Here is a 22,255-nt window from a genome sequence, read left to right on the forward strand (position 1 = left end):
GGTAAGTGTAGATTGAGTACTTACTGTTTGAATGCTGGAAGGTAAGTGTAGATTGAGTACTTACTGTTTGAATGCTGGAAGGTAAGTGTAGATTGAGTACTTACTGTTTGAATGCTGGAAGGTAAGTGTAGATTGAGTACTGACTGTTTGAATGCTGGAAGGTAGGTGTAGATTGAGTACTGACTGTTTGAATGCTGTAAGGTAAGTGTAGATTGAGTACTGACTGTTTGACTGCTGGAAGGTAGGTGTAGATTGAGTACTGACTGTTTGACTGCTGGAAGGTAGGTGTAGATTGAGTACTGACTGTTTGAATGCTGGAAGTGTAGATTGAGTACTGACTGTTTGAATGCTGGAAGGTAAGTGTAGATTGAGTACTTACTGTTTGAATGCTGGAAGGTAAGTGTAGATTGAGTACTGACTGTTTGAATGCTGGAAGGTAAGTGTAGATTGAGTACTTACTGTTTGAATGCTGGAAGGTAAGTGTAGATCGCTATGCTGCTGAGGTTGTAGATGAAGGGGAGGTGTTTTGATATATCTGCTGTTGCCCAGTTACCGAAGAAGCCATTCAAGACCCCTTGGTCTCCTCCTAGAGAAAAGAAGAACAGCAGTTAGCAACAAGAGTGTAAATAGGGAGCGCAATACATTTAGCCCCAACCCATATCAATGCATAGAGGTGGTTCAGAACGCAAGGAAGCAGAGTCTATATCAATACTTAATCCATCGACCAGTAACGCATTGATGGGCAAAATGTATACAATATGATCAGCTTGGTATGTTCAGTAATAGGAATAGACCAGACAGTGAGGCAGACGCCAAGCCCACCAGTGAGACAAGGGTTACACAGTAAGACCAAAGTTATTTTAAACAGGCGTTGCGAAACGGAAATTCATCTTGATAATATTCTCTTCACTACGGTTGCGAAAGGGAGGTGTGTGTGATATATATAGCTCAGTAAAGAAAGAAACGTCCTCTCACTGTCAACAGTGTTCATTTTCAGCAAACTTAACATGTGTAAATATTTGTATGAACATAACAAGATTCAACAACTGAGACAAACTGAACCAGTTCCACAGACATGTGACTAACATAAATGGAATAATGTGTCCCTGAACAAAGCAAAATCAAAAGTGGCCACCAGCTGCATTAAGTACTGCAGATCATCTCTTCCTCATGGACTGCACCAGATTTGCATGTTATTGCTGTGAGATGTTACCCCACTCTTCCACCAAGGCACCTGCAAGTTCCCAGACATTCCTGGGGGGGGGGGGGGGGGGACAGCCCTAGCCCTCACATCCAACAGGTCCCAGACATGCTCCATGGGATTGAGAGCCAGGGTCTTCTCTGGCCATGGCAGAACACTGACATTCCTATCTTGCAGGAAATCACTCACAGAACAAGCAGTTTGGCTGGTGGCATTGTCATGCTGGAGGGTCATGTCAGGAGGAGCCTGCAGGAAGGGTACCACATGAGGGAGGAGGATGTCTTCTCTGTAACGCACAGCGTTGAGATTACCTACCTGCAATGACAACAAGCTCAGTCCGATGATGCTGTGACACACCGCCCCAGACCATGACTCACCCTACAAATCGATCCTGCGCCAGAGTACAGGCCTCGGTGTAACGCTCATTCCTCTGACGATCAACATAAATCCGACCATCACCGCTGGTGAGACAAAACCACAACTCGTCAGTGAAGACCACTTTCTGCCAGTCCTGTCTGGTCCAGCGACGGTGGGTTTGTGCCCATAGGCAACGTTGTTGCCGGTGATGTCTGGAGAGGACCTGCCTTTACAACAGGCCTACAAGCCCTCAGTCCAGCCTATTGCGGACAGTCTGAGCACTGATGGAGGGATTGTGCGTTCCTGGTGTAAACCCTTTCCAATGAAGCTCTGTGAAATTATTTGACTTTTTACAAATGATCTTTGAAAAGACCTGAAAAAGGGACATTTATTTTTTGCTGAGATTAGATTTATATCAAAACCTTTGTCTTTGACCAGTAAACTACCATAATCTTAAATAAAATAAATAATCTTTCAAGGACAATTCTCTTGGGCCATATGGTGTATTTACTACAAACTCAGGGAGACACATTAACACTATATATTAATGAATAATTATTTACCAAGTTATTCAAGTATAAATTACAATAGATTAACAGAAAATGTATGGCAATTACAAAAATTGCTGAAGATTCCAGTAACTGGTGTAAATTAGCAGTAGCTTTGCTACTCTTCACCCAAGCCCCAACTTCAGAGACGAGCAATAGTCACTATACAACAGGTTGGCATACAGACAGACTAGCACAGCCATTGCAGATAGCAGTAGTCAGGAAAAACGTACTTCCTATGAACGACATGTGGTTGTCTCACCTAGCTACCTTAAAATGGATGCTGAGTCACTCGGAGGTGTCTGCTAAAATGAAAAAAATGTAATCTAACCAGCGGAAAGATAATGATGTATGGTTGTCTGAATAGATCTACTTCAAACAACGCCTAATTGCTGTAGATTGAACCGGTAACAGGTGAGTATGGTTCAGCTGGCTGTCAGTCTCATTCAGCCGTCTATCCAACTGATCATAAACCTGTATCTCCTAAAGCCATGAGGCTTTCTGCCAACACAACCTCTAAAACCTAGTTCACACTGCAGGCCTTGACGCACAAATCAGTTAGCTTTTTTCAAAATCCGTTTGGGAATACCGACTGTCCAAACAGCAAGACAAAAAAAAAAAAGGTGACCAAATCGGATGCGTTGTCATAGTAACGCCAGGGGTGTGCGCAGTGGTTTAGAGGCTGATTGGAGCACGAGCGCCACCACCCATCATTCAGACAGTATGTAGCTGAAGGTGACGAAGTCCAACATGGACATTTCAAAGTCATAGTGGATAGCATGATCCGACTTTCAAAACGAGTCCTTTTTGGCGTCAGTTAAACTGGCTAGCTAGGCAGCGGTTTAGCACATGCAATAATTTGTAAACAATTAACAAGTCAATGAGCTACCACACGTTCTTCTCAAACGGTCAGAGTAGCTAGAAAGCAGATATGGCAAATAAAGCCTAGAAACCACTGGAGGGAAAATAAAATCAGATTTGACCGTTCAGACATGTCACATGGCCAGGAATCACCTACGAGGTTAAAGTGTGGCTTGAAATATCAGATTCCATGTGCTTTTTGGCTGTTCAGACTGCAGGAAAAACAGATTAGAGAAGCAAAAAATGAAAAGGGTTTGAAACTGCCAACAATGTGAACAAGGCTTTAGTCAGCAGACTGCTCTGTCCTGACAGGATAAAAACAGGATGTTTACAATCACAACTGCCCACAATGTCTACATAGAGTGGATTCGGAAAGTATTCAGACCCCTCCACTTTGTTACATTACAGCCCAATTCTAAAATTGATTAAATTGTATGCGTCTCAATCTAGACACAATACCCCATAATAATGACAAACCATAAACATGTTTAGAAATGTTTGCAAAAGTATAAATAAAAAACAGAAATGTCACAATTACATAAGTAGTCATACCCATTACTTTCTGTTGAAACACCTTTGGCAGCAATTACAGCCTTGAGTCTTCTTGGGTATGACACTACAAGCTTGGCACACCTGTATTTGGGGAGTTTCTCCCATTCTTCTCAGCAGATCCTCAAGCTCTGTCAGGTTGGATGGGGAGTGTCGCTGCACAGCTATTTTCAGGTCTCTCCAGAAGTGTTTGCTCAGGTTCAAGTCCGGGCTACTCAAGGACATTCAAAGACTTGTCCCGAAGCCACTCCGGCATTGTCTTGGCTGTGTGCTTAGGGTTGTTGTCCTGTTGGAAAGTGAACCGGCACCCCAGTCGGAGGTCCTGAGTGCTCTGGATCGCTGCACTTTGCTTAGTTCAAATTTCCCTCAAATCCTGACTAGTCTCCCAGTCCCTGCCACTTAAAAACATCTGCACAGCATGCTGCCACCACCACCGCCATGCTTCACTGTAGGGATGATACCAGGTTTCCTCCAGACGACACACTTGGCATTCAGGCCAAAGAGTTGAAGCTTGGTTTCATCAGACCAAAGAATCTTGTTTCTCATGGTCAGAATCCTTCTTGGCAAACTCCAAGCAGGCTGTCATGTACCATTTCCTGAAGAGTCACTTCCGTCTGGCCACTACCATAAAGGCCTTATTGGTGGAGTGCTGCAGAGATGGTTGTCCTTCTGGAAGATTCTCCCATCTCCACAGAGGAACTATGTAGCTCTGCCAGAGTGACCATCGGGTTCTTGGTCACCTCCCTGACCAAGGCCCTTCTCCCCCAGATTGCTCAGTTTGTCCGGGTGGCCAGCTCTAGGAAGAGTCTTGGTGGTTCCAAACGTCTTCCATTTAAGAATGATGGAGGCCACTGTTCTTGCAGACCTTTAATGCTGCAAAAAGTTTATGGTACCCTTCTCCAGATCTGTGCTTCGACACAATCCTGTCGTCTCGGAGCTCTATGGACAATTCCTTCGACCTCATGGCTTGGTTTTTGCTCCGACATGCACTGTCCACTGTGGGATCTTATATAGACAGTTGTGTGCCTTTCCAAATCATGTCCAATCAATTGAAATTACCACAGGTGGACTCCATCCAAAAAGTTGTAGAAACATCTCAAGTATGACCAATGGAAACAGGATGCACCAGAGCTCAATTTCAATTCTCATAGCAAAGGGTCTAATAAATTGGCAAACATTTCCAAAAAGCTGTCACTGTCATTACAGGATAGTGTTGAGATTAAAGGTAAATTTTTATTTATTTAATACATTTTAGAATAAAGCTGTAACAAAATGTGGATGAAGTCAAGGGGTCTAAATACTTTCCGAATGCACTGTACACTGAATAGACCGACTAAAAAGTGCCCTGTGTGTACACGTACTGACTGCTGTCTGGATATTGATGGGGTCGTCTTTCAGTAAACACAGCACTCTCCAAACAGCACAGCCTTGCATTTGTTTACGTCCCAAAACAGCACGTCGCCCATCAAAGTTGTTTTCTTGTAGGTCTGTCCGTTTAATTTTAAAAGACACCATCAGCTACTTTGTGTAGGTCTCCCTCCGAGACCTGGCCGGTGACCACTACACATTACTGGCTATCGACTAGCCGTAAGTATCAGACACATGGCCATGACATGTGAAAGACAAGGAGGAAAGATCTAGAGTCCGGTGGATTTAAACCCCACCGACAGATTAGCACGAGCCTGAAACCTCAACTGTAACTACTATCCCAACAGGAAATACAGCCAGCCACTACACATGAACTCGTTGGGTTCAGCTAGGCGCCAGCTGAAGCATGCGGATGCGTTGCACCATCCAGAGATATAAATAGGAAAAGGAGTGTGGCTGTCACTATAGGACTAAGTCACTATGCATATAGCTGTACATGCAGTCACCATCCAGAGATTTATTTCTAGGTCTGGGCAGTGTGGCTGGTAGTATGTAGCGTGCAAAAGATCACATACAGAACATGGAGTACAGCCTTCCAGAGAGACCCCTGCATTCGTCTGGTAACTGACATGGGGGGGGGGGGGGGGGGGGGTGTTGAAGCAGTTCTCTTTAGGCTTCTATAGTAGTATTACCCATATGTACTGAACAAAAACAAAGATGCAACAATTGACGATTTTACTGAGTTGCAGTTCATAAGGAAATCCGTCAATTAGAACTAAATTCATTAGGCCCTAATCTATGGATGTCACATGACTGGGCAGTGGTGCAGTCAGAGTGAGTTTTTCCCCCACAGAAATACTCTTCACTTTCATCAGCTGTCTGGGTGGCTAGTCTCAGATAATCCCGCAGGTGAAGAAGCCGGATGTGGAGGTCCTGCGCTGGCCGTGGTTAAACGTGTTCTGCGGTTGTGAGGCCGGTTGGACGCACTGTCAAATACTCTGAAACGAAGCTGGAGGCGGCTTATGGTAGAGAAATGACAAGAAATATGTAGCCAGGAAGAACTTTAGGATATCAGAGCGGCGGTAACTCATCAGCATTACAACCTGAACTGAATCTTTCGTTCATACTGATCCCAGAGGCTGTTCCAAAACAGGCAGAGCAGTCGGACACACAACGCTTTGAGTATATTACTCGCAAATGTTCAGGTCTCTGGATAATGAAGTTGACAAGCTCAGGGCTTCCTTCCAGAGAAACATTAGGACTTGTCACATACTATTTTCTATTTTATTTAACTAGGCAAGTCAGTTAAGAACAAATTCTTATTTTCAATGACAGCCTGGGAACAGTGGGTTAACTGCCTTGTTCAGGGGCAGAATGACAGATTTTTACCTCGTCAGCTAGGGGATTCGAACCAGCAACCTCTCGGTTACTGGCCCAACACTATCGACAAGGTTACCTGCCGCCCCAAATGTTTCACGGAAATGTGGCTCTCTCGGGATATAGAGTCCGTTCTGCCAGTTGGCTTCAGTTCATCGCGCAGACAGGAATACATATCTTTCGGGAAGAAGGGCGGGGGTTTCATGATACCACACCATGAGTAGTTAAACATACAGGAACTCAAGCCCTTTTGTTAACCCGACCTAGAATTCCTCACAAGCAAATGCCGACCGTATTATCTCCCAAGATAATATTCTTCGGTTATAGTCACGGCCATGTATATTCCCCCTCAAGCCGATACCACGACGGCCCTCAAAATAACTTCACTGGACTTTATGCAAACTGGAAACCATATCCCGAGGCAGCATTTATTGTAGCTGGGGATTTTACAGTAAATTAGAAAAACCTTACCAAAGTTCTGTCAACACATTGACTAACAGTCACGCTGCTAAACACTCGACCACTGCTATGCCAACAAGGCCCTCCCCCACCCTCCCTTTGGCAAATCTGATCACGACTCCATTTTGCTCCTCCCTTCCTATAGGCAGAAACTCAAACAGGGAGTACCCGTGCTAAGTACCCCTGCTATTCAATGCTGGTCTGACCAATCGGAATCCATGCGTCATAATTGTTTTGATCATGCGGACTGGGATATGTTCCGGGTAGCCTCTGGCAAATAAACTGATACGGTGACTTATATTATCAGGAAGTGTATAGGAGATGTTGTACCCACTATTAAAACCTCCTAACCAGAAACCGCAGATAGATGGAAGCATTCATGCAAAACAAAAGTGCGAACCATCGCATTTAACCATGGCAAGGTGACTGGGAATATGGCTGAATACAAACAGTGTAGTTATTCCCTCTGGAAGGCAATCAAACAGGCAAACCGTCAGTATAGAGACAAAGTGGAGTCGTAATTCAACGGCTCAGACAAGACGTATGTGACAGGCAATGACGGACTACAAAGGGAAAACCACCCACGGACAACTACAGTGCCTTGCGAAAGTATTCAGCGACCTTTTGCCACATTTCAGGCTTCAAACATAAAGATATAAAACTGTATTTTTTTGTGAAGAATCAACAACAAGTGGGACACAATCATGAAGTGGAACGACATTTATTGGATATTTCAAACTTTTTTAACAAATCAAAAAACTGAAAAATTGGGCGTGCTCTGGGAGTGTGGTGCCAGGAAAACAACCTCTCACTCAACGTCAACAAAAACAGGAGATGATTGTGGACTTCAGGAAAGAGCAGAGGGAACACCCCCCCTATCCACATCGATGGGACAGTAGTGGAGAAGGTAGTAAGTTAAGTTCCTCGGCGTACACATCACGGACAAACTGAAATGGTCCACCCACACAGACAGCGCCTCTTCAACCTCATGAGACTGAAGAAATTTGGCTCGTCACCAAAACCCACAAACTTTTACAGATGCACAATTGAGAGCATCCTGTCGGGCTGTATCAGCGCCTGGTACGGCAACTGCAGCACCTGATGTCACAGGATGTACAACAACCACCCGAGCCACTGCCTGTTCACCCCACTATCATCCAGAAGGCGAGGTCTGCATCAAAGCACGGACCAAGAGACTGAAAAACAGCTTCTATCTCAAGACCATCAGACTGTTAAACAGCCACCACTAACACAGAAAGGCGGCTGCCTACATACAGACTTCACTGGTCACTTTAATGTTTACATATCTTGCGTCACTCATCTCATATGTATATACACTCTATTCTATACTATTTCTTAGTCTAATGCTGCTCTGACATTGCTCACCCAAGTATTTTTATATTCTTAATTTCATTCCTTTATATTGTGTGAAATGTTAGACATTACTGCACTATTGGAGCTAGAAACACAAGCATTTCGCTACACCCACAATAACATCTGCTAAACACGTCTATGTGACGAACACAATTTGATTTGACTAAGCCCTGCTGTCCACCAAGTCACACCACAACATGAGAAAGTCCTTTAAAAATGGCAAACCAACAGCTGAGCTTCTCAGAAGAGGCTCCACACACACAAACACAGTGGAAAAATCTACACTTGAGGTGTCACAGTCCACCAGTCGAACCACGACACAAGGAGTGAATGTATTCATTGTGCACTAGGTGGAGGAGATGGACCTGTAACATGTGGTTAGTCCATTTATTGTACATGGTACAGAAGGGGAACAAGAGGACCTTTGTGTTCGACAGCACAGCGCTCCCCCAGGCCCCTATCCCCCCCCCCCCAGCCCTAGATACCTAGAGGCTGTCCTCAAGCAGAGCGTCTCCATAGAGTTAACATGGGCCCTTTTCATTTAGAAGGGATGAACAAGGCTCAGCAGGAATGTAGCACTTCTCCAGTATACCTGAACCAAACCACAGGTCTACGGATATCTCAGGGAAGTCCAAGATCTGACCTGGGCCGCATGCAGTAGAAAGAGGAAATTGAATAGAGGCGCCCAGGACTGGAAGAGTAATCTCTCCTGAACCATTTCATCACTCAGATCTGCCATTGCCCAATAGTTGGTTCTGTTGGTTAGCCAGCGCTACACAGTCAATTTAAAAATTAGGCATAATGTTAGTCAAGTTAAGTTCTATAGTGGGTAGTTGGTTTCTCCCGTGTGATACCAGCCCAGACAGAGAGACACTAGATTCTCCTGTGTGATACCAGCCCAGACAGAGAGACACTAGATTCTCCCGTGTGATACCAGCCCAGACAGAGAGACACTAGATTCTCCCGTGTGATACCAGCCCAGACAGAGAGACACTAGATTCTCCCGTGTGATACCAGCCCAGACAGAGAGACACTAGATTCTCCTGTGTGATACCAGCCCAGACAGACACTAGATTCTCCCGTGTGATACCAGCCCAGACAGAGAGACACTAGATTCTCCTGTGTGATACCAGCCCAGACAGAGAGACACTAGATTCTCCCGTGTGATACCAGCCCAGACAGAGAGACACTAGATTCTCCCGTGTGATACCAGCCCAGACAGAGAGACACTAGATTCTCCCATGTGATACCAGCCCAGACAGAGAGAGACACTAGATTCTCCCGTGTGATACCAGCCCAGACAGAGAGACACTAGATTCTCCTGTGTGATACCAGCCCAGACAGAGAGACACTAGATTCTCCCGTGTGATACCAGCCCAGACAGAGAGACACTAGATTCTCCCGTGTGATACCAGCCCAGACAGAGAGACACTAGATTCTCCCGTGTGATACCAGCCCAGACAGAGAGACACTAGATTCTGCCGTGTGATACCAGCCCAGACAGAGAGACACTAGATTCTCCGTATGATACCAGCCCAGACAGAGAGACACTAGATTCTCCCGTGTGATACCAGCCCAGACAGAGAGACACTAGATTCTCCTGTGTGATACCAGCCCAGACAGAGAGACACTAGATTCTCCTGTGTGATACCAGCCCAGACAGAGAGACACTAGATTCTCCCGTGTGATACCAGCCCAGACAGAGAGACACTAGATTCTCCTGTGTGATACCAGCCCAGACAGAGAGACACTAGATTCTCCTGTGTGATACCAGCCCAGACAGAGACACTAGATTCTCCCGTGTGATACCAGCCCAGACAGAGACACTAGATTCTCCCGTGTGATACCAGCCCAGACAGAGAGACACTAGATTCTCCCGTGTGATACCAGCCCAGACAGAGAGACACTAGATTCTCCCGTGTGATACCAGCCCAGACAGAGAGACACTAGATTCTCCTGTGTGATACCAGCCCAGACAGAGAGACACTAGATTCTCCCGTGTGATACCAGCCCAGACAGAGAGACACTAGATTCTCCCGTGTGATACCAGCCCAGACAGAGAGACACTAGATTCTCCCGTGTGATACCAGCCCAGACAGAGACACTAGATTCTCCCGTGTGATACCAGCCCAGACAGAGAGACACTAGATTCTCCTGTGTGATACCAGCCCAGACAGAGACACTAGATTCTCCCGTGTGATACCAGCCCAGACAGAGAGACACTAGATTCTCCCGTGTGATACCAGCCCAGACAGAGAGACACTAGATTCTCCCGTGTGATACCAGCCCAGACAGAGAGACACTAGATTCTCCCGTGTGATACCAATCATGTTGTTTTCCAGTCGTAGAGGACTGTAGCACTATAAAAAAAAAAAAGGGTCAGAGGAACTGCAAGTCACGGCTACAGCGCAACATGAAAAGACCGTCGCTGGCTAAAAATACTGCAGCTTTAGCCAATTAGCATACCCCACAACCTGCTAGCATATCGCTAGGCCATTAATGTGGCATTCAACAGCACAGGGAATCTAAGGGGTTGAGAAAACAGTCTGAGGAGCAAGAGTCTGACACACACAGCTTCAAATAACAAGAGAGCCTGACATTAGATGATGACGCAACAGGCTCCTCCCACACAGAGCCTGACATTAGATAATGACGCAACAGGCTCCTCCCACACAGAGCCTGACATTAGATAATGACGCAACAGGCTCCTCCCACACAGAGCCTGACATTAGATAATGACGCAACAGGCTCCTCCCACACAGAGCCTGACATTAGATAATGACGCAACAGGCTCCTCCCACACAGCTAGTGTGCTCTAGTCTATAGTGGGCTGTAGTCTATAGTGGGCTGTAGTCTATAGTGGGCTGTAGTCTATAGTGGGCTGTAGTCTATAGTGGGCTGTAGTCTATAGTGGGCTGTAGTCTATAGTGGGCTGTAGTCTATAGTGGGCTGTAGTCTATAGTGGGCTGTAGTCTATAGTGGGCTGTAGTCTATAGTGGGCTGTAGTCTATAGTGGGCTGTAGTCTATAGTGGGCTGTAGTCTGTAGTCTATAGTGGGCTATAGTCTCTGCTGCCCTACCAAGAAAAAAGGTAGTAACTGCTCTGAGAAAAATGTATTTTATCTACCCTGGTTTCACAGTGTCTTTATGCAGTTACTGCTAACATGACCCCCATTTACTCCTGAACACAATAGAGGCAGGACACTTGTCCACATGATTAAGCATGTTTTAATGGAGCAAAAATGACATTAACTCATTTTAGACCAAATGAGTTAGTTACTGCCTTTTTGCTTGGTAGGGCAGTATAGTGGGCTGTAGTCTATAGTGGGCTGTAGGGAGAGACGGCATTCTTGGGAGACATAAATGAAAATGGGTAGTTGGTTTCTCCCGTGTGATACCAGCCCAGACACAGAGACACTAGATTATCCCGTGTGATACCAGCCCAGACAGAGACACTCGATTCTCCCGTGTGATACCAGCCCAGACAGAGACACTAGATTCCTGCCAACAGTCACTTCAGTTCGCCAGAACGAGTCTGCTCTTGAAAGCACGTGGCACTATTAAGCAAACTAATTGGTGTCCCGAACCATAGATGGAATATTTGAGCCATATTAGACAGAGCTGCTTCACGGATTCACTGTTCTGATGAGGGTGGACTGCTGCTAGCTTTACTGAGCTAGCCAGACGAACTGCAATATGTTCCTGTTTAAAAGGGATTATTAAATGTGTTATTGCAGAGTACATACACAAAGCAGGGTGTTTTGTTTGCAATAGGCCCAAAAGTCTATTTTCCCAAAGTTAAAACTGTAGCATATTCAAACATGCATTAAAATATCCAGTTTAAGTCTTCCTATTGTGGATGAGGACACATTAGTACCAACAGGCTTGGTAAAATACACAATTCCATTACTATGTGTCCCCTGATGACTAATCAGTACAAACCAGAACTACTTTTCAAGCCTGCCCTAACTCAAATAGTTCCATTTAGTTCCATTCCAACAAAGTGACTTCCCAAACTGGGTCTCAACGCTTATAAAAACAAGTCTGCCATGAAAGAGCGCGTTGTTCTCAGTCTACACCTGCTAAATTCACCATGTTGTTCTCTGAATGCTCTGAAGTGCCATTAGAGAGAGAGAGAGAAAGAGATACTGCTAGGATGCCGGCTCCATTTATATAAATGGCCTGCCAACAGGTTGCCTGAAGACCCACATTGAATTTTACTTCAGGTAGAAATCAAAATGGTATTTGTCACACGCGCTGACTACAACAGGTGTAGTAGACCTTACAGTAAAATACGAAAACAACAGGTGTAGTAGACCTTACAGTGAAATGCTGAATACAACAGGTGTAGTAGACCTTACAGTGAAATGCTGAATACTACAGGTGTAGTAGACCTCACAGTGAAATGCTGAATACAACAGGTGTAGTAGACCTTACAGTGAAATGCTGAATACAACAGGTGTAGTAGACCTTACAGTGAAATGCTGAATACAACAGGTGTAGTAGACCTCACAGTGAAATGCTGAATACTACAGGTGTAGTAGACCTCACAGTGAAATGCTGAATACAACAGGTGTAGTAGACCTTACAGTGAAATGCTGAATACAACAGGTGTAGTAGACCTTACAGTGAAATGCTGAATACAACAGGTGTAGTAGACCTCACAGTGAAATGCTGAATACAACAGGTGTAGTAGACCTTACAGTGAAATGCTGAATACAACAGGTGTAGTAGACCTCACAGTGAAATGCTGAATACAACAGGTGTAGTAGACCTTACAGTGAAATGCTGAATACAACAGGTGTAGTAGACCTCACAGTGAAATGCTGAATACAACAGGTGTAGTAGACCTCACAGTGAAATGCTGAATACAACAGGTGTAGTAGACCTTGCCATGAAATGCTTACTTACAAGCCCCTAACCAACAATGTAGTTCCAGAAATATTTACTAAATAAACTACAATTTTAAAAAGTTGACAAGAAAATGACATAACAACAAGACTACATGCTAGCAGTCAGGGGATGTGTCGGTACTGAGTCAATCTGCAGGGATACAGGGGAGTCGAGGTAATTCGTGGAGTGAGTATGCATAGATAATAAACAGAGTAGCAGCAGTGTCAAAACAAAGGGGGGGGGGGGCTCGCGTTTGGAAAGTTCTGAAATCCGCCACAAACCAGAAAGCTGAATAAAATGATACATTGGTCCTTCTGCAGGTAGGAAGGAGAGAGAAGATCCACGACTAGTGTAGTCAACTCCACCTTCAGTATGCTGGTCTGTATAGTTTGGATTTTTGGTTTCGAGCCTACCCAAACACGTCCACGTTATGGCCGAGCCTACCCAAACACGTCCACGTTATGGCCGAGCCTACCCAAACACTTCCACGTTATGGCCGAGCCTACCCAAACACTTCCACGTTATGGCCGAGCCTACCCAAACACTTCCACGTTATGGCCGAGCCTACCCAAACACTTCCACGTTATGGCCGAGCCTACCCAAACACTTCCACGTTATGGCCGAGCCTACCCAAACACTTCCACGTTATGGCCGAGCCTACCCAAACACTTCCACGTTATGGCCGAGCCTACCCAAACACTTCCACGTTATGGCCGAGCCTACCCAAACACTTCCACGTTATGGCCGAGCCTACCCAAACACTTCCACGTTATGGCCGAGCCTACCCAAACACTTCCACGTTATGGCCGAGCCTACCCAAACACTTCCACGTTATGGCCGAGCCTACCCAAACACTTCCACGTTATGGCCGAGCCTACCCAAACACTTCCACGTTATGGCCGAGCCTACCCAAACACTTCCACGTTATGGCCGAGCCTACCCAAACACTTCCACGTTATGGCCGAGCCTACCCAAACACTTCCACGTTATGGCCGAGCCTACCCAAACACTTCCACGTTATGGCCGAGCCTACCCAAACACTTCCACGTTATGGCCGAGCCTACCCAAACACGTCCACGTTATGGCCGAGCCTACCCAAACACTTCCACGTTATGGCCGAGCCTACCCAAACACTTCCACGTTATGGCCGAGCCTACCCAAACACTTCCACGTTATGGCCGAGCCTACCCAAACACTTCCACGTTATGGCCGAGCCTACCCAAACACTTCCACGTTATGGCCGAGCCTACCCAAACACTTCCACGTTATGGCCGAGCCTACCCAAACACTTCCACGTTATGGCCGAGCCTACCCAAACACTTCCACGTTATGGCCGAGCCTACCCAAACACTTCCACGTTATGGCCGAGCCTACCCAAACACTTCCACGTTATGGCCGAGCCTACCCAAACACTTCCACGTTATGGCCGAGCCTACCCAAACACTTCCACGTTATGGCCGAGCCTACCCAAACACTTCCACGTTATGGCCGAGCCTACCCAAACACTTCCACGTTATGGCCGAGCCTACCCAAACACTTCCACGTTATGGCCGAGCCTACCCAAACACTTCCACGTTATGGCCGAGCCTACCCAAACACTTCCACGTTATGGCCGAGCCTACCCAAACACTTCCACGTTATGGCCGAGCCTACCCAAACACTTCCACGTTATGGCCGAGCCTACCCAAACACTTCCACGTTATGGCCGAGCCTACCCAAACACTTCCACGTTATGGCCGAGCCTACCCAAACACTTCCACGTTATGGCCGAGCCTACCCAAACACTTCCACGTTATGGCCGAGCCTACCCAAACACTTCCACGTTATGGCCGAGCCTACCCAAACGGCAAACACTTCCAGCTGATTGCAAGGAAACCTGCAATCGGTCGACAATTTTTTACACATTTTTATTTAGCTAGGCAAGTCAGTTAAGAACAAATTCTTATTTACAATGGCGGCCTGGGCCAATTATACGCGGCCCTATGGACTCCCAATAACAGCCTGTTGTGATACAGCCTGAGTTCGAACCAGGGTCTGTAATGATGCCTCTTTCACTGAGATGCAGTGCCTTAGACCGCTGCGCCACTCGGGAGTCAGAGTGAATCACTTGCAATGAGTGAGATTGGATTTTCAATCAACAGCCTACCTGCGCCACAGAAGGTCACCGCTTTCCTGTGGATCCCATCTCCATCAGAACAGCAACCAGTAACGCGTCAATATAAATTGTACTCGACATTCTGCCCTGTAGAGACTGTTTAAAGTTGTTTACAGCGACTTCTTTCAGACTGATCTCCATGGTAACAGTGATGTTTAGGCAAGCCGACGGACAGTGAGCAGACTACTGACGTACGTGCATAGCAGCCATTTCCAGTAGTAGTAAGGCTGAGTCTTAAAATGGGCCTGGACATAAGTAGTGGCCTGTAAAGAACAGGGTAGCATTTCAGCCTGGGGCTGTAGCCAAGACAGAGGTCACTATTCACCAGGGGTCTCACGGGATGTGCAGGGTTAATGTCAGCCAGTGCCCATCTCAAATTCAACCCCACCCTGTAGAGCCCCTCAGAATAACTCCCAGAGTTAGAGGCAGTGTCATGACAGGACCCTGTGTTCAGACTTTAAGTAAGGTCTTTATCAAGCTTAGAGGAAAAGTCACCCCCCCCCCCCCCTCCCTCCCGTACCCCGTAAAACACCTCAGAATAACTCACAGGGTTAGAGAGAGGCGGTATCGTGACAGGACCCTGTGTTGACAAAAACCCGTTTGACATATGTAGATTGAGCTATTTAAAAAATGGTTAAACCACAAACACTACAAATGGACAGCAGACTGCTAGCATCCAACCTACAGGACAGCAGACTGCTAGCATCCAACCTACAGGACAGCAGACTGCTAGCATCCAACCTACAGAACAGCAGACTGCTAGCATCCAACCTACAGAACAGCAGACTGCTAGCATCCAACCTACAGGACAGCAGACTGCTAGAGGCCAGCCACGACCCAATAGGAAATACCACAGATATTTGGAATGCTGCACATATTGCCTCTACATAGTTGGAAAAGCAGCACATTTAATACCGGCAGACCATGGAAACACTACAATATGCTGCATGACCTACCAGCAGACCATGGAAACACTACAATATGCTGCATGACCTACCAGCAGACCATAGAAACACTACAATATGCTGCATGACCTACCAGCAGACCATGGAAACACTACAATATGCTGCATGACCTACCAGCAGACCATAGAAACACTACAATATGCTGCATGACCTACCAGCAGACCATGGAAACACTACAATATGCTGCATGACCTACCAGCAGACCATAGAAACACTACAATATGCTGCATGACCTACCAGCAGACCATGGAAACACTACAATATGCTGCATGACCTACCAGCAGACCATGGAAACACTACAATATGCTGCATGACCTACCAGCAGACCATGGAAACACTACAATATGCTGCATGACCTACCAGCAGACCATGGAAACACTACAATATGCTGCATGACCTACCAGCAGACCATGGAAACACTACAATATGCTGCATGACCTACCAGCAGACCATGGAAACACTACAATATGCTGCATGACCTACCAGCAGACCATAGAAACACTACAATATGCTGCATGACCTACCAGCAGACCATAGAAACACTACAATATGCTGCATGACCTACCAGCAGACCATGGAAACACTACAATATGCTGCATGACCTACCAGCAGACCATGGAAACACTACAATATGCTGCATGACCTACCAGCAGACAATAGAAACACTACAATATGCTGCATGACCTACCAACAGACCATGGAAACACTACAATATGCTGCATGACCTACCAGCAGACCATGGAAACACTACAATATGCTGCATGACCTACCAGCAGACCATAGAAACACTACAATATGCTGCATGACCTACCAGCAGACCATAGAAACACTACAATATGCTGCATGACCTACCAGCAGACCATGGAAACACTACAATATGCTGCATGACCTACCAGCAGACCATGGAAACACTACAATATGCTGCATGACCTACCAGCAGACCATAGAAACACTACAATATGCTGCATGACCTACCAGCAGACCATGGAAACACTACAATATGCTGCATGACCTACCAACAGACCATGGAAACACTACAATATGCTGCATGACCTACCAGCAGACCATGGAAACACTACAATATGCTGCATGACCTACCAGCAGACCATAGAAACACTACAATATGCTGCATGACCTACCAGCAGACCATGGAAACACTACAATATGCTGCATGACCTACCAGCAGACCATGGAAACACTACAATATGCTGCATGACCTACCAGCAGACCATAGAAACACTACAATATGCTGCATGACCTACCAGCAGACCATGGAAACACTACAATATGCTGCATGACCTACCAGCAGACCATGGAAACACTACAATATGCTGCATGACCTACCAGCAGACCATAGAAACACTACAATATGCTGCATGACCTACCAGCAGACCATGGAAACACTACAATATGCTGCATGACCTACCAGCAGACCATGGAAACACTACAATATGCTACATGACCTACCAGCAGACCATGGAAACACTACAATATGCTGCATGACCTACCAGCAGACCATGGAAACACTACAATATGCTGCATGACCTACCAGCAGACCATGGAAACACTACAATATGCTGCATGACCTACCAGCAGACCATGGAAACACTACAATATGCTGCATGACCTACCAGCAGACCATGGAAACACTACAATATGCTGCATGACCTACCAGCAGACCATAGAAACACTACAATATGCTGCATGACCTACCAGCAGACCATAGAAACACTACAATATGCTGCATGACCTACCAGCAGACCATGGAAACACTACAATATGCTGCATGACCTACCAGCAGACCATGGAAACACTACAATATGCTGCATGACCTACCAGCAGACCATGGAAACACTACAATATGCTGCAAGACCTACCAGCAGACCATGGAAACACTACAATATGCTGCATGACCTACCAGCAGACCATAGAAACACTACAATATGCTGCATGACCTACCAGCAGACCATAGAAACACTACAATATGCTGTATGACCTACCAGCAGACCATGGAAACACTACAATATGCTGCATGACCTACCAGCAGACCATGGAAACACTACAATATGCTGCATGACCTACCAGCAGACCATAGAAACACTACAATATGCTGCATGACCTACCAGCAGACCATAGAAACACTACAATATGCTGCATGACCTACCAGCAGACCATGGAAACACTACAATATGCTGCAAGACCTACCAGCAGACCATAGAAACACTACAATATGCTGCATGACCTACCAGCAGACCATGGAAACACTACAATATGCTGCATGACCTACCAGCAGACCATAGAAACACTACAATATGCTGCATGACCTACCAGCAGACCATGGAAACACTACAATATGCTGCATGACCTACCAGCAGACCATGGAAACACTACAATATGCTGCATGACCTACCAGCAGACCATGGAAACACTACAATATGCTGCATGACCTACCAACAGACCATAGAAACACTACAATATGCTGCATGACCTACCAGCAGACCATAGAAACACTACAATATGCTGCATGACCTACCAGCAGACCATGGAAACACTACAATATGCTGCATGACCTACCAGCAGACCATGGAAACAGTACAATATGCTGCATGACCTACCAGCAGACCATGGAAACACTACAATATGCTGCATGACCTACCAGCAGACCATGGAAACACTACAATATGCTGCATGACCTACCAGCAGACCATGGAAACACTACAATATGCTGCATGACCTACCAGCAGACCATGGAAACACTACAATATGCTGCATGACCTACCAGCAGACCATGGAAACACTACAATATGCTGCATGACCTACCAGCAGACCATAGAAACACTACAATATGCTGCATGACCTACCAGCAGACCATGGAAACACTACAATATGCTGCATGACCTACCAGCACACCATAGAAACACTACAATATGCTGCATGACCTACCAGCAGACCATGGAAACACTACAATATGCTGCATGACCTACCAGCAGACCATGGAAACACTACAATATGCTGCATGACCTACCAGCAGACCATAGAAACACTACAATATGCTGCATGACCTACCAGCAGACCATGGAAACACTACAATATGCTGCATGACCTACCAGCAGACCATAGAAACACTACAATATGCTGCATGACCTACCAGCAGACCATGGAAACACTACAATATGCTGCATGACCTACCAGCAGACCATGGAAACACTACAATATGCTGCATGACCTACCAGCAGACCATGGAAACACTACAATATGCTGCATGACCTACCAGCAGCTTATTTTGGTGACATGGTGATCGATGGTTGGCTGCCCGTTTGACCAATAAAAAGAAACCATGTATCAGCGGTTGGCCAGAGTACACATGCCACATGGCCACTTCAGTAAATAGACCACCAATTTGGTTTTTCAGGAAATTCTACCCCTGACATCCATTTTGTTTCCAGTATGAGGGTGAAGAAAATCCCCTTTGATCACAGACATAACATTCTCAAATGAAAGGAAATCACTAAAAGCTCTGACACGTACCATCGAAGCTGCCGTGCTCTGCGCAGTACTGGAGCAGTTTGCTGTACGTTTCGTTGGAGGGTCGGAACACGAACACGCCGGAGTTGAAACAGTCTGGCCAGCCGGGATCCGGGGCCGCAGACAGCTCCTCTCTGTCAAACAACTCATCTATGTTCTGTACCACCTGCAACAAACACACACAGGTGAACTCTACTGTAGCTACCTGGAGGACATACAGGTGAACCCCCCCCCCCCTCATACCAGTGTGTGTGGGTCCTTGAAGGTCAGAGTATCGTGTGTATCTCACCAGTGTGTCTGCATCCATGAAGACACATTTGGAGTAGTGTGTAAGGGTCCAGCAATGTAGCTTGGTGAAGGTGACTCCCAGGTCAGGTCTCTTCATCAGGGCCAGGTTAGCTGAGTCTCCGCTGTCCAACACATCTACCAACAGTACCTCGTCAAAGATCTTCAGAAGCACTCCTCTGGTGGTAAGAGAAGGAGTGAGGAGTGAGAGGAGGAGGAGGGCGGGAAGGAGAGAGAGAAGGAGCGAGGAGGAGGGCAGGAAAGAGAGAGAGAAGGAGTGAGGAGGAGGGCGGGAAAGAGAGAGAGAAGGAGTGAGGAGGAGGCCGGGAAAGAGAGAGAGAAGGAGCGAGGAGGAGGGCGGGAAAGAGAGAGAGAAGGAGCGAGGAGTGAGAGTAGGAGGAGGGCGGGAAGGAGAGAGAAGTGAGAGGAGGAGGGCGGGAAGGAGAGAGAGAAGGCGGCACAGGACAGTTTGGCGAGAGGGCTTTGAGAGATCATGCCAACAATCCTGCATGTGGGAGATGAAGATCATGTTTGATCAAGCCCCAGATCATCATCACCAACAAGGTCTAGGATCAGATCTTTGACTCCCAACGTTAGAAAGGTCATAGGTTACACTAACCAGTTGATGCTCAAGCGTCACTCTAGGACATAATAAACAGTCGTCCCTGGGAAGTGGAAAAGGGTTCTTACTTGCAGGGGTCAGAGACATGGGGTCCGATCATCACCACCAGCTTCCTGGTTGTCTTGTGGTTCCTCAGGGACTTGCCGAGGACCATGGCTCCTCTGGCATAGTTGTCATTGGTCGCCAAAGTCACAAAAGCCTGGTCTGAGTGGGGACATAACTTATTAATAAAAACCTGGAAATAACATTTTGTTCGGTTAAAAACAGTGTAAATCCATCAGAGTTAAATGACTTCATTGCTATAACCAACTCCATGGGTAGGCAACCATGTTCCTGGAGTGCCGTGGGTACAAGTGTGGTGCCTAGTTCCAACTAGGTACCACACCTGACCAACTGAGCTAATTGATGAGTTCAGTGACTGACTAAAGTCAACACACCTGGTCCTCCAGGTTGATTAAATCAAAACCATTAGGTGCCTGAGGCACTCCAGGACCAGCGTCGTCTAAACCTGCCCTACTCAAACACCCCCCCCCCCCAAAAAAACAACTTTGTAAAGCCTGACTCAATGGTCCATCTCATAACTGGTGTGTCAAAACAAAGGCCTCAGTGTTCGTATGTATGAAGACCGTAACATATTACTTCAGTGAGGGACGGTCTGTGGTTGTTTTACCAATGTCAGCACGTCACACAGAATGGCCAAGGGTTCCACAGCAACTGTGCCAAATAGGAAAGTCTAGAAATTGCCCATAAACTCAAGTATCAACAATGGACTGATTGTAAGATGGCAAAGGACAAAATAATTATTATAATGACAAAATCTAAACCCTGGAAGTTAATATCAGCAGCCTTGACAAGCCAGTAAATCAACAGTAGTCACTACAGTTGGTCCTGAACAATCCCCTGGATGCAGTAGTCACTACAGTTGGTCCTGAACAATCCCCTGGGTGCAGTAGTCACTACAGTTGGTCCTGAACAATCCCCTGGGTGCAGTAGTCACTACAGTTGGTCCTGAACAGTCCCCTGGGTGCAGTAGTCACTACAGTTGGTCCTGAACAGTCCCCTGGGTGCAGTAGTCACTACAGTTGGTCCTGAACAATCCCCTGGGTGCAGTAGTCACTACAGTTGGTAGTGACTACAGAAAAGTAATCAACTGTACCTCGCTCCAAGAAAATATCTGATAAGTTATAAGCAAATAAAACTTGGCCATCAAAAGTAGTCAGACGCCTGTTCCTCCGAGTCACTGTTATTCGCCACATTTAATTCACACTTGAAAAAATGCCATTTGATAAGCGACATGACACACTGTACATGGTCCCCTTCTATACAAGCGTCAGCTATAGAAAGACTAGTTCAGTAATGGACTAGAGCCTAACGTTATTCCTTATATAGTCCAAGGTCCTTCTGTTTGGAGGGAAATTGGCTCTGGCAGCCAAAAAACACCATCTAAAACATGAATCGATTCTCAATTGCGGTTTTGTTCTTTAAAAAATTAAAGAAAAAAAAAAAGCACCCTACTTTCAAATCACATCAAATAATTCCACTAAATATAGCGTGTTGTAACCAGTTTTAACGGTTGCAGCCAACAGTATTTGTCAATGACGTGGCATCTGTCTTCCGTATATAAACACAGGTAGGCGTTAGGACATGGCGTTAGGACATGCAGCTCTCAGTCTTCTGTTAGTTGTCCTAACAAGCGATATAACATGGAGACGTGGCT

At 46.1% G+C, this 22,255-nt stretch overlaps 1 protein-coding gene across 2 annotated transcripts in view; it reads right to left on the bottom strand.

Moving 5' to 3' along the window:
- The window catches only part of LOC110489515 (glycogenin-1), a 37,904-nt gene that overhangs the window by 13,204 nt on the left and 2,445 nt on the right, over positions 1-22,255 (bottom strand). For both annotated transcript variants that reach the window (XM_021562228.3, XM_021562229.3), the window contains exons 2-5: positions 20,607-20,742; positions 19,921-20,095; positions 19,635-19,797; positions 460-586 (exon numbers count right to left, since the gene is read on the bottom strand). In XM_021562228.3, the coding sequence (XP_021417903.2) occupies positions 460-586; positions 19,635-19,797; positions 19,921-20,095; positions 20,607-20,742 (601 nt within the window). The remainder of the gene's footprint in view (positions 1-459; positions 587-19,634; positions 19,798-19,920; positions 20,096-20,606; positions 20,743-22,255) is intronic.

This window comes from Oncorhynchus mykiss, chromosome 15 (genome assembly GCF_057628025.1).
Source record: "Oncorhynchus mykiss isolate SJ-2025 chromosome 15, ASM5762802v1, whole genome shotgun sequence".
Lineage (NCBI taxonomy): Eukaryota > Metazoa > Chordata > Actinopteri > Salmoniformes > Salmonidae > Oncorhynchus > Oncorhynchus mykiss.